Below are 13,075 nucleotides of genomic sequence, written 5' to 3' on the forward strand. Positions count from 1 at the left end.
CCTCTCAGAGCCCTCTCAGTGCTCCCAAGACCCCAGACCTGGGCATGGTCGCAAGCTCCTCTACGGGACTACAGAGAGGCCACCAGTGAGCCCAGTGACAGGAGGATTCATCCCCACAAAAATTCTGGGGACCCTGAAGGAGACACAGCAGAGGTCAAGCCCAGCCCCACGGTCTTGCTGGCCCCAGACAGAGTTGCAGTCTCTCGTCCTTAAAGCGGCCATCTCGAGAGCTGCTCTGGGGCCACGGGCAACTCAGGGACTAACACATGAGGTCTTGTGAGCCATAGGCACGAACAGGTGGGGCTGCTGCCCTGGCTCTGGGGCTGTGGAGGCAGCTGAGCCCAGAGACCAGCGGGCAGTCTCTGATGGCCGGCTCAGAAGGGCGTCCGTTGCTGACCTGCCGAGAACGAAGCCCGGCCCGCAGGGAGGGGGCCCAGGAAATGTGTCCCCAGGAGAGGGAGGAGGAGCGGAGGGCAGAAGATGGGCCCTGCCTCCACCCCTGTGCTGCCAAGACCCTGCCCAGATGACCATTCCCTGAACTTCTAAGTGGACAGCATGCACTGAGAGGCCATTTGGAAGCCTCCGGAAGGCAGGACTCCCTACTCCCTGGAGAAATGAGGGCGATCTTCTTCCTTCCCCAACTTGACACATGGATGGCCCCCCTCTCCCCCCCACCCCCGAGGAGTGAGGCGGCCACGGGCTGGGCGGACAGATGGGGACAAGGCCACCTCGGAGTCCAGGGCTCGTCCTTCTTGCTTTTTCTGTGTCAGAGAGGGCGCTGCTGACTGTCCAGGGCTGGCCTGGTGGAGGGGGGGGCAGACAGGAAGCAGAGGGATCTTAGGGAAGGCGGCCCCAACGCTCTCTCCACCCCCGAGGGCCGCAGGTTTTGGATTTCCCTGTGCCGGCCCGGGGCCTCTGCTCGCCTGGGACAGAATGTAAAGAAACTGACTTGCTCTTAAGAAGAGAGCATTCCAGGCAATCATTCACGTCAAGCAACTTGTGAAAAGCCAGCCATCAACGAGAAATTCTCTGTACAAGCAGATTCTTGGAGCCCCCATGTTTCATGAATACCGCTGGGCCAACTGTTCCGGGAAACATACCCACATCGGACCCCCTGGCTCGGACGGGCACCCCCGCCATCTGCTCAGTGGGTTCCAGCTTTGCCCTCTGACCCCAGCTTCTGCACACACCAGCAATCTCCTCCTGTGCCCTAGGGCAGGCGCAGGTCCCAGCAGTCACTATGGGGACCAGGACACAGGACACCAGCTGGTGTGTGCTCCCCTGGGCTCTGTGTGCAGCATGTCAGTGGGGAAAAGGGGGCACAGTAAGGGGGTGCTGCCAGCACCCCAGCCTCTAAAGACAACACCTTGAAGGGGACACACAACATAGGAGAGTGACATGGAACAAGGCCACTCCTCCAGGGAGCCAGCCCAAGGGACTGTTCAGTGCGGGGCTGCTGGCAGTCAGATGGACGGGCCGCAGGTACCAGAGAAGGATACTCAGGCCACCAGGAGCTGGTACTCCCACTGCTCCAGAGTCAGTGCTCCTGCCGCTCCAAAGCTGGTGCTCCCACCGCCCCAGAGCCATGTCCTGGGCCAGCTTTGCTGGGGACAGCACCCTAGCCCACCCAGTCTTGGTCCAAAAGCTGAGTGTAGCCATCTCCCAGACATTTTGTCTTACATCCATGAAATGAGACTGGAACGGGGGATGCTATTTAAAGCCCCTAATTCCAGAGCAGGTGCCTTCTCACCAGAGTGCCCTGGCTCCTGACCAAAGGGCAAAGGCAGGAGACCTGGCGGCACCAGGGCCTGACCACACAGCCACTACCATGAGTCAGAAGCTTCTGGACAGCTTTCCTCTCGGCCTCGTCTCGGACAGGAAAGAGACCTTTCCAGGTCTCTGTGAAGCCAACATGACCTGTCTGCTCAGGGGTGAGGAGTAGTTAATGCTTCAAAGAGTAGGCATCTGAACAGGGGGCCTCAGCCCTGTCACTCTCCAAAGGGGAGTGGGCTGGGCCTCTGGGCTCTGGCACCCTATAGGACTGACAGTCACTCCTCTTCTACTCAAAGGCTTACTGAGCATCTACTAGGTGCCAGGCACTGGGGGAGAGCAGAGAACAAGCAGACAAGAGCCCAGAGGCTGGAGCCTGGGGGACACAGTACACAGGGAGCAGGGAAGAGGAATCATTCCCACAGGGTCTCTCTCTCCCCTCTCTTTCCATGGGCCATGGCCTCGCATCACTGTTACTCCTACACACATACGAGCCTCTGCCTTCTGCTGGCTCCTTTACTATGTTGGTAAAGAAATTCAATTCAGTATTTCACTAACTACATTGCCACAGAACTGATTTCCTTTGAATGCTGTAGATTTTCTTTTATGCTCATTATTAAAACAACATCCTGACAAAGTTCCATGGGCTCCTCCAGACTCAGAGTAGGGCCGTCCATGGCATAGAAAGTGCTAAGAACCCCCCGAACCAGGTCGCCGGAGCCAGGAAGCCCCTCAGTGGGCGTCAGGGGGCAGCCCATGGTGCCTGACAGTGAGTGAGGCACACAGCAGCCCCCTCAAAGCACAGAGGCAGAGCTGCTGCAGTTATCAACCCCCAGAAGCCCCATCCCATGGTCCAAGGATAAATCAGAAAATGAACTTGGATGGGGTTAAGCAGGATTGATAGGAATAAATTGAGAAAAACATGAGATTTTTTATTGAGTGCTTTATTTTTACGGAGGGAAAATTGAATTATTTCACAGGCCAATGAGGCAGTCAATAGGGAAAAGCTCCTAAATGCAGGGAGGAAGTGGAACAAGCTTGAACTTGAAATGCACACCACCAGCCTTCAGGACCGCTTCGCCCGGGCCAGCTTCCTCCTCCCCCTCCTTGGCCAGGCAGCGGACCAGCCAGCCTCCTTCTGACTTTGCAACACAGACAGAGCTGGTTTTCCCGGGCTCTGAGCAACAGCCCCTCCCTTGGGTCGTGCTGGCAGAATCCAGGATTATTGGAAGAACGCAGAAACAAAAGCCGCTCCCACGCACAGTCTCGCCGCCAGGCCCTCTCTAGACGCAGGACCGCCTCTAACACGGTCAACAGTTCTCTTCCAGAAACGCAGGCGGTGGGCTTCTTGGGGGATTGCAGTCATGCAACTAATGGGCACGCCGGCAAAACTCAAGGCAGACACAAGAGCAATTTCTGCTCCAGTTAAGACCTCGGGCTTGACCACAAAACCAACCCGGGATTCCCACATGACTCAGCAGGCCCATTTCTGGGTACGTACCCACAAGAAGTGGACTCGAGGACTCGATCACCTATCTGTATGCTCAGGATCACCGCAGCGTGATTCACAACAGCTAGAAGGTAGGAACATCCCCCAGTGCTCCCTGGATGGACAGACAGACGGATGGATGAAGATGTGGTCCACCCAGACAACAGACTATATTATTCAGCCTTAAGAAAGGATAGACATTCTGACACCTGCTACCGCCTAGATGAACCTGGAGGATATTATGCTCCTGAAATAAGTCAGTCACAAAAAGACAACGTATGTATGTATGTTTCCACTTAGGTAGGTCTGCCAGAGGAATCAAGTTCATAGAGACAGAAAGCAGAACAGAGGGAGGGCACCAGGGGCTGGGGGCAGGGAACACGGGGGGCTAGTGTTTCATGGGGACACAGTTTCCATTTGAGAAAAACGAGTGAGCTCTGGAGGCGGAGGGCACTGGTGGCTTAAAGTCCCTGAACCAGACACCTACCCCTGTAATGATGAAAACTTTTATGATACTTCCATTTAGAATTACAAAATAATAATCAAGAAAAAAGAAAATATATCTCTTGCACTAAAACTAAAAACAAAACAAAACAAAACAAAAAACCACTCAAGCTTAAGAGGAAAAGAATTAGATGTCAACTTGGACCCTTACTAGCTGTGTGGCTTCAGGCAAGCCCCCCTCATCCCTGTGTGGCCGTGAACTTGACTTCTCTTGTCTGGAAAGTGGGTATGATAATCATGTCAACTTTGCAGGGCTAGCGGAGGGAAGACAGGTGAGGCACCCGGCATAGCAATGAGCCCATCAGTGGAGCCCGGGATTATTAACTTCATTATTACTCATCAGGAGCCCTATGTAAATGACAAGCAATTGTTTTTATACTTTGATTCGAACCGAATTTATCTCCGAGCATCAGGAAATGGCGCCATGCGAGGGATGTGTGCCCTGTTGAAGTGAAGATGAGCTCCGCGCTGCAAAGAAATTACCTGCTTTTGCAAAAAAATTACCGAGGAAGGAGAACGGTGTTATTTTAAGATCTTCAAGGTGGTCTAAGAAGAAACTAATTAAAAGATTGTAACATTCTGTGCAAACACAGTCACTGACTGCTACAGAAATGCAGAATGGAGAGGAACTTTTCTATCTCCAAAGAGCATCCGAGGTTTCCTTTTTCCTTCAGTCCTCCTGTGAGAGCCCACACGTTCGAGGATCCCTATTAATTTTTGAAGACGACAAACAGAACAGAGTCGGGATGAAGAGGATGAGCATGAGACACGTTGTGTGAAGGGTCCCCGAGCCACAGGGCTCAAGTTAAAAAGATGTCGCTGCTGCCCTCGGTGGGTGTGTGCCCACCACCTGCTCCCCGGGAGGCTGAAAACAAGCCTCAGTTTCCCACAGAAGCCGGAGCAGGTCAGGGCGCATGTGCACCTGCCGGGTACCAGCGAGCACAGGGCCCCCACCGTCCACCACCCACAGACCTACTGACCTGGGGCCCTGAGGGTCATGGCTCTAGGAAGACTTGGGGCTCGAGCGAGCAGATCATACTTAGGGGAACCCCCATCCTGGGCATGTTTCATGTTTATAAGGCATTTCCTCTACGTGCAGAAGCCCAGCTCCGGCCAGTGTGAGGCTTTCACGGGATTGCTGCAGCAAAATAGCAGGCTATGAGCAGATCAGGTGCTTGCCTTCGAGCCTCTAAACGCTGCAGATGGAGGCCTGGGGGTCCCGGGTTTCCCTGCCTCTGGGGCTTCCAATCCTGTGGACAGTGGCCGGGAACAGCGGTGGTGGCCTGGCATCTCGGCTCGTCGGCACCCCTGTTCCACGAAGCACTCACATACACTGGGCTTTAGGAGGGGTGAGGATGAAACAGGTCATTTGTAAGATTCTATAAATAACTCTGTCTTTGGAGGCAAAAGGATAGATACCTCAAACACAAAGCAAGGCCAAGTTCCCCCTCAGGGTCTCTCTCAACTGAGAAAGGCACAGGGGATTGGCCTCCTCCCGGAGTATCTTCCAACCGCTCCAACCCCGTACCCCTGCTCCGGGGCCTGAGCCTGCCTCCGACAGATAATAATAAAATCAGAATTAAACACAAAGGCAACCCTCCAGAAGGCCCTTGCACTGGGCCACACTCCACTCCGAAGGGGCCGGCAAAAGGATGGAGTTAATTTATGACCTCTTTAAAACACTCTCAGGAACTCTCATGCAACTACAGATTAAATAGCCACTTTATTAAAGTAAAAGTAGATTTGTGCAACGTGTTCAGGAACTTTATTAATGGGGCCGTCTCTCTGCCTTCAAGCCCGGCTTCTTGACTGACGGATGTCCTTTCCCTGTCCTAGTGTTTGGGGCTTTGCAGGCCCCCCGTGCCTCGCCTTGGGCCTTCATGCTCTGCCTCCCAGTCTGCTCCTCGCCCCAGGTGGCCACTGGTCACCATTGATGTGCCACACAGCCACAGCTCAGCCTCCCATGGGTCAGACGTCTCCCTCCAGTTCAGTCCCCAACCCCAGACTGCCGGGAGGCCTGCACAGCGGTGGGCTGGAATTCCAAGATAAGGCACGTAGCATTCAGTGGGCTTGAACGTGAGACCCTGCGCCCTGGAGCTACCCAGCTCGCCTCTAAGAAACCACGGCATCAGACACAGGCCACAAGTCAGCTCTGTCACTGGATTTGGACCTGTTCATTCGAGAACCTACAAGTGCTTGAGGAGAAGGCCTTTACTGTGTCGTGAAGCCCGCAGGGCCCTGGGAAAGAGAGAGGCCTGCAGAGTGAGGGGCTGCCACAGCCCATCCATCCTCACCTGGAAAGCTCTCTCACACCCCCTTGCCTCCCCCGCCCCTCCAGGGTCCAGCCCAAGTCTCAGTCTCCCAGGAGCCTCGCCTCCGAGCCTCTGTCCAGAAGCCTCCCCTCCAGCCCCCGTTGCTACCCACACAGCCCCCTCCCACCCCGGGTGCTCAGATGGGACCCAACATAGCTTCCTACAAGCTCGCTGTAGGCCAGGCCCAGGTCGGAGCACAAGGACCACCTCCTTCAGGTGCCAAGCAGGCCCAAAGCGAGGCTTCCCAGCCAGGCTCCAAGATGGCAAGACCCAGCTGAGTCAGTTTGCCCAAGATCTCCGAGCCAGGAAGGATGAGGCCGGGGAACCCTAGGCCAGCAGGCGCTGAGGATCACATGTCCGTCACCACCACCGTCTCCGTGACCAATCCCACCAGTTCCCTGTGATACACAGAAAAGCACATGGTCACCTGAGAGGTCCCCCTCCATGGTGTGGAGGGGACCCTGTGGCAGGAACTGGGATCACTCCACAGCTTCAGCCTCCCCGGGCACCATCCCCAGTAACCTGCTGGTTTGCTCAGGGGTCCAGCGCCTTGCCTGGAGCCCAGCAATGATGGCAGGGAGCCTAAGCCCTATTTCTGCTTGATCCCCCTGAGGTCAGAGGTCCACAGGAAGAATAAAGCACATATAACGGAATCAACTCTTTGGGGACATTGAAAGGGGATTTTCAAGTCATTTTTGCACAACCTAGCTGTTCCAATTAGCCCACAATCATTTTGGCCTTTCTAAATAAAAGCTTTTAACCTTCAAACCAAATAAAACCAAACAAAGCCACCACTTCATCCAGCCCACATGGGCTCTCCAGCCTCACATTAGGTTCCCTGAGGAGCTGACTTTAACCTGTTTTTCCCAAACTTCTTCCTTCTGATCCATCTCTATGCACAATGCATCCACAGTCTTTACACAACAGGTACACACCTTTAAATTTCCACGTCTCAGAGCTTGTCCATGCTGTTCCTCCCCATTGAGTGATCCTCTCCATCTCTCATACACCTCCCCTAATCTTTCCTTAGGCCCACTCTGATACCACCTCCTCCAGGCAGCCTCCCCTGATTTCCCCACCAGGGAAGATGGCACTTGCCCCTCGTACCCTACCTTTGGTGTCCCTCCCTTCTCTCCTGCCAGACCACCCTGAGATCTACCACATTACACTCCATGAACAAAAGGGTGAGAGAGACCCCTTCCCCGCCGCTGTGGGCTGATTTGGGGCCCCTTCCACAAACTTCATTCAACCCCCTCTAACTGGGACTGTATTTCGGAGGGTCTTTAAAAACGTTCAAATTAAGTGAACATGAGGCCAGTCAGGTGGTCCTGATCCAATCTGACAGGGGTCCTCAGAAAAAGAGGAGATCGAGACACAGACACACACAGAGGACAACCACGTGAGAGAACCAACCTCAGACTCCCAGCCTCCAGGCCCGGGGGGAAACACGCTTATGTCATTGAAGCCACCCGGTCTGGGCTGCCTGAGTGTGCCCGAGCACACTAATGGACCTGCCCTCCCGGAACGTGACATCTGGCAAGTTGTCATGACCCAATTCACACCCTCTATCTGGGGCTTTGGCTCCCTGGGTCTAAAAGAGACACAAATATCCAGATCCTAGAGACCCCAGAGCAGAGAATGTGGATCACCAGCTCAGAATTACCTCTATACACAGCTCCCATGTCCCATGGAAATCCCAAGCCCTGTGAGCACAGCATGGTGCAAATGTGCAAAATGGGGGAGGGGGTGAGGATGGGGACGGTGGGGGACAGGGAGAGGTGCTCATCTACTGATGCCGGGACAACACTGAACCAACCAGGTCGAGTTCAAGTGCCGCGAAGGCACCAAAGCTAGCTTAAGTGCCACACCCTGCCACAGCCAAACAGTACATAGAAGCAGCAGCTCTAGAGAAGCGAAACCTGGAGCCTCCGGGCAAAGCCCCTCCTGGATCCCTCAAAGGCAACACCCAGTGGTCCTGATGAAACGTTCTTTTAGCTCACTTAACCGTTCGTTTCTACGACGGAAAGACAGTGTTTGAACTTCCAGGCAAGCCGGCTTCCCCATCTCCATGGGAGCGGGAAGAATCAGGCCGTGGGAAGGAAAAGACACACAGGTTCCCAGTGCTCAGCGACAAGGGCTTGTCTCCTGCAATCCCGTGACTCCTCACAGACGCTCGAAAACACTATCTCAGAAAGTCTATCCCTCTCAGCAAACGTTTTTTTTTTTTTTTAATTTTTGAAAACACCTGCTGCGGTAAAGGGAACACTTCCTCTGCTGCTGGGGGCCACATCTGCAAAGAATAGTTTCCGGGGTCTCCCTACCCAGACACAGGGAGTGAAATAAAATTTGTGAAAGGCTCTGCTCTTGCAAATCGGGCTCAAGTTTGTTTCTTCCCTGTTGTAGCAAATCATGCCTTCAAGTGCAGGCAAAACCAAGTGCAGAATGCCTTGGTTAATATCTCGGGCCCTGTGGCTGCCCGCTGAGAACAGAGGGAGCAAAGCACATTTCTAAGACCTTCTTCCCGTGCCCAGAAAACAATGCCACCTGTGCACTGAACAAGTAACAATTAGAAACACATTTTCATGTAAGCACTTGGTTCGGCTTTCCCTTTCCATATGAGCCTTCCCCAGGCAAGATGAAATTCTTAATGTACCACCTGATCCCTGGGCCAGAAGGTGACCTGCTTTTCCAGAGAGAATGCAGTTGGCCTCAACATCCCATTCCAGAGGATGGGTGAGCGGGAGAAGGGAAGCAGAAGTGAGAAGGTGCTGGAGCCAAATGCCTGGGTCAACATTTCCATGCAGCTTGCCTTCTCTTTGCTGCTCCAACAACACTCCCTGATGGGAATAAGGTACTTCTGGCCTCTGCCTCCTAAGTGTGTGCTAAGTGCCAGGCTGGGCCTGGCTTTTTACATGCTATCCCTTTGCGGCGGAGCGGGGGGGGGGGGCGAGGGGGGCAGCGGAGAGATCCAGCCTTTAACACACCTCTCCTGTTCTGGACCTCTTGCCCCTCCCCCACCAAAGAGAAGCCAGATCCCCTCCCCTCCCAAGCCCCCTTCTCCAGCAGCCAGGATACAAGCCACCTAGTTACAAAGCAGTCACACACCTGAGCCTGAGTCCCCAGGGAGCAAAATCAGGAAGGCTCCTCTGATGCTCCCCACCCCCACCCAGGAACTCCAGCCCCACGGGCCCAACCCCTCCTCACTCCCTCCCAAGGAAGGTGCACAGCCCTCTGGCTCTGTACTCATGCTGGGGTGGGTGCTGGGAGCCAGTGAGTCCCAAAGGTGCCGGTCCCACCCCTGACCACCTACCTCTTCCTTTTGCCACCCCCACATCCCCGCCTGACCCAAAAAGGGAAAATGACCCAGGGATTGGGTCAGCAGCTGATTCATCCCTTCAGCCAGTGGGGTGGGGGGCTTAATTGAGACAGTGGGGCTCTAGGGGATGACCTGAAATGCTCATGTGTTCCGGGAAATGTTGGGTTCCTAGTTACCTTTAGGTCCCTAAGTCAGAGCTTACAGCACAAAGGCCGGGGGTTGGGGGGGGTTGTCCACCAGGATGGGGAGTGATCAAGAGCTGGGGTCCCCCCTGGCTCTCAGGGACCATCTCCTAGGGCTCTTCAAGGGAGGGGGAAGCCTGCTATCTCCGGACAGGCACCATTCCCCCAACCCCCACTCCACCTAGCTCCCTGAGCGCCCCCTGCTGGCCTCCCGGACATCAACTTAACAGTCCCCCACCCTCCACCCAAGGCTTCTAGTCTGACTGCAGGTGGCAGAAATGACCCGGTGGGGGACCGGCAGGGCCCTGGGCTCTGGACCAATCAGGTGCAGCCAGTGCTGTACCCTGGATGCGCTGCCCCAGGATTCGGCTGGAGAAGCCATAGGGTGGTCCAATATGGTCAACCCCCACCCCTCCCTTCTCTGGCAGAATCCGCCCCGCCCCCACCCGCATCAGACCAGCAGGGCCAGAGAAAGGTAAAAGCGCCTGGAGCCCATGTTACACCCCTTTCCTGGGTAAGGAAGCTCAAAGATGCCCATCCCTCCACTCCCAAAGCATGCAGGGGTGCTGGCCCAATGCTGCCTCCTCGGAACTTTGCCCAAGAAAAGAACCGCGGGGGTGGGGGTCAGCCTCTGGAGAGACCTAAGTCAACACCGATGGCAGGGAGTAAGCGGAGAGTCCCATCCCTACTCCCCACACAACAGCCCCCCCCCATAACAGCTGCCACCTCCCTGCTCTCTTTCCAAACTGGGGATAACCCACCAGGGCTGCTGGGAGACTACCCATGCCTGACCATTGGTCATCTGCCCTGGGCAAAAAGGAGGCTGAGGCAGCTCCCCAGGGAAGAATATGAGGGCCAACCTCCAAGAACCACAAAAAAAAAAAAAAAAAAAAAAAAGGAACGGACCGGTATCCAGAGGGATAGGAACCACAGCGCAGCGCTGGAGGAAGGAGGCACCCAGGACCCTAATAGATGTGGCCAGGGGTGGGGGAGCTCAACTTCCAGAGTACAGGGAAAGGTGGAGGGAGGGCGGGGAGTTTGCGGCCGCCGGCTGCGAGCGCGGCGTGGCGCCCAACTCCGTGGGTACGCAGTCCCTGCGCTTCCTGGTGCAGCCCCGGGTCGCACTAGGGGAATCCGGACAGGGGGTCCCAGAATCCCACGCCGAGCGGACCACGGAATTCCTGGAGCTCGTGGAGCAAGCTCCAGGATAGACCACTAGCGGGGTCCCAGGCAGACCTGGGTGGAGAGGTTCCCGCAGTCAAAAACCCAGAACACAACGCTGAGCGGACCGGGTGGAGTCTGAGAGCGGTCCGGGCGCAACAACGAGTTGGGGCGGTCCTAAAGGACCGGGAGGGACCCTAGGTGACCAGGGTTCCGAAGCCTCGGGAGACACCCCCACCCCATAACCTGGGATCGGGAGGCCACTGGGGGCGCCTCCGAGGTGGCTCGGGGTCCCAGAACCCTGTGAGGTAGGGTCTTCACATATCTGGGGACCTCTCCCCCAAGAAACCCTTGGCCAGAGTCCGGTAGGGGCGCCGCCGAGGTAACTCGCGTCCCCAAGTCACCGAGAACGCCCAGGGTGACCGCGGGGCGGTCCGGAAGTGGGGGCTCGAGGGGTCCGGGGCAGGGGCCGCGGGGGGCGCGCGGAGGTCACTTACGCTGCTGTTCTCGCCCGTCCAGTGCACCATCGCCTGGTTGTGCGTTGCGTCCCCTTTGAGCACGAACGACGTGCTGATGAGCGAGACCTGCGCCCGCGAAGCCGCTCCGGCCCCGGGAGCCGCCCGCGCCCAGCGCCCCTGGCCCGCGGCGGGGGCGCCGTCCTCGCTGGGACCTGGAGCGGGACCGAGCCCCGGGGCGCCGGGCTCCGCGCCGCGCGCCTGCCGGTCCTCGTCGCCGCCAGGCAGCGCGCGCCCCGCGGGCGGGCTCGCCGGTACCCGGGTCAGCAGCGCGCGGGGACCCAGGCGCCCGGGCTCGGGGGAGCGCCCCGCCGCCTCGCAGGCGGCCAGCAGCAGCAGCAGCAGCAGCAGGAGCGGCCGCGAGCGCGGCGAGCGCGGAGGCGGCGGCGGCGGCGCCCCCGGGCTCGGGGCTCGAGCTGCGGGGCCGGGGCCCTTCGGGGAGCGCGGGGGGCCCCGGGGCGCCATGGTCGCCGAGGGGCGGCGGCGGGGCGGGCGCGGGCGACGGAGACCGCGGCCGGGCGAGCGGGAGGGCGCTGGGAAGCGCGAGCGAGAGCGCAGAGAAAGGAGCCGGCGAGGGGAGGGAGCGGGCGGGAGGAGGGGACTCGCCGCTCCGCCGCCGCCCGCGCAGCCGAGGGCGCACCGCCACCTGCCGGCCGGCCCCGCGCCCGCCCAGCGAGCGCCCACCGGCTCAGGGCCTGAACCCAGGTCCCAGGGAGCGCCAAGCCCCAGACCCCTCTCCTCCTTTCCTCCCTTCCCCCTTCCTCCCCTGCTCCTGCCCTCCTCTCTGCCCTCATCCCTTCCTCCCTCCCTTTCCTCCTGTACTCACTGAGCACCTACTGGTGCCATGCACCGTTCCAGGCCCTGGGGGCACAGGGGTGAACCACTGCCAGGTGCCAGGCCCTGGATGACAGCCCGGGAGACCCGCCCCCCAGCGAACACCTTTAGGGACGAGAGAATTCCAGAGAGCCCGAACTAACACAGTGTGGAAGTGGGGAGGTGTTCTCTGGCAGGGGCCTCCGAAGAGTGAGCGGGCAGTGTAGACAGCACCTAGGGGCCTCTCTAGGCATTGCAAAGGCCCTGAGACTGCCCATGGCCCAACCAGGCAGTCTTTGAACGTGAGGGTAGGCACCTGGGTGCGGAAGCATTTAGAGGGGTGTGGGGACAAGGACCCATCCAGGGCACAGCCGGGCAGACCACAGAGAGCCAGAGCCCAGGAAGCTGCTACGGGAGGTCATGGGCTACTTTAGGCAGATTTCAATAGAACTTTGTTGTGCTCCACATAGGCCTTAGGGAAAATAGCAGGATAGGAGTGGGAACTTCACTGAGGCCAGACCAGCTTCGCATCCTGGGCCAGGCTGGGGGGTGGGGGGCAGGGGGCCAGCCTGTCTCCATCCTTCCCCCAGAGACCTCTACATCTGGTAAAAATCAGGAGGCCCTGTGCTACACCTGCCTCCCAGCTGGGTATCTTCACTCCAGAGAGAAAGAACCACGAATGAGGCAGAGGAGCAAAGCATCAAACATTTGGGAAGGGTGGAGACTATGGGTTCCCTCTGGCCCCCAAGAGGAGAAGCGCCCAGTGTCCTGTGTGCTGGTGCTGGCTCACCCCCCACCCCCACCCCAGGCTCAGCCGGAAGTCATATCCAATTACAGAGAGCGTCCCCAGGGCCATGGCTGTCTGTGCCCAGCCTCAAGAGGCGGGATGTGATGTGACCCCTGGAATGTGCCCTGGCCCTCCCCCTTGGTGGTGTCAATTCCCAACCTGTCAGACTTGAAATTTCCAGCTTAGGCCCAGGGTCCAGAAGGGATGCAGAAGCCATCAGCTGTGG

The 13,075-nt window shown here is 57.6% G+C and overlaps 1 protein-coding gene across 2 annotated transcripts in view; it reads right to left on the reverse strand.

Moving 5' to 3' along the window:
* Window positions 1-11,729, reverse strand: part of SORCS2 (sortilin related VPS10 domain containing receptor 2) — a 419,778-nt gene extending 408,049 nt beyond the window's left edge. Inside the window, exon 1 of one of the 2 annotated variants that reach the window (XM_045075320.1) lies at window positions 11,232-11,729. In XM_045075320.1, coding sequence (XP_044931255.1) covers window positions 11,232-11,714 — 483 coding nt within the window. In that variant the 5' untranslated portion in view covers window positions 11,715-11,729. The remainder of the gene's footprint in view (window positions 1-11,231) is intronic. The other variant, XM_045075323.1, reaches the window with a different exon arrangement.
* Between the last annotated feature and the right edge of the window lie 1,346 nt (window positions 11,730-13,075).

Source organism: Mustela putorius, unplaced genomic scaffold (assembly GCF_011764305.1).
Source record: "Mustela putorius furo isolate JIRA1106 unplaced genomic scaffold, ASM1176430v1.1 tig00000083_pilon_pilon_pilon, whole genome shotgun sequence".
NCBI lineage: Eukaryota > Metazoa > Chordata > Mammalia > Carnivora > Mustelidae > Mustela > Mustela putorius.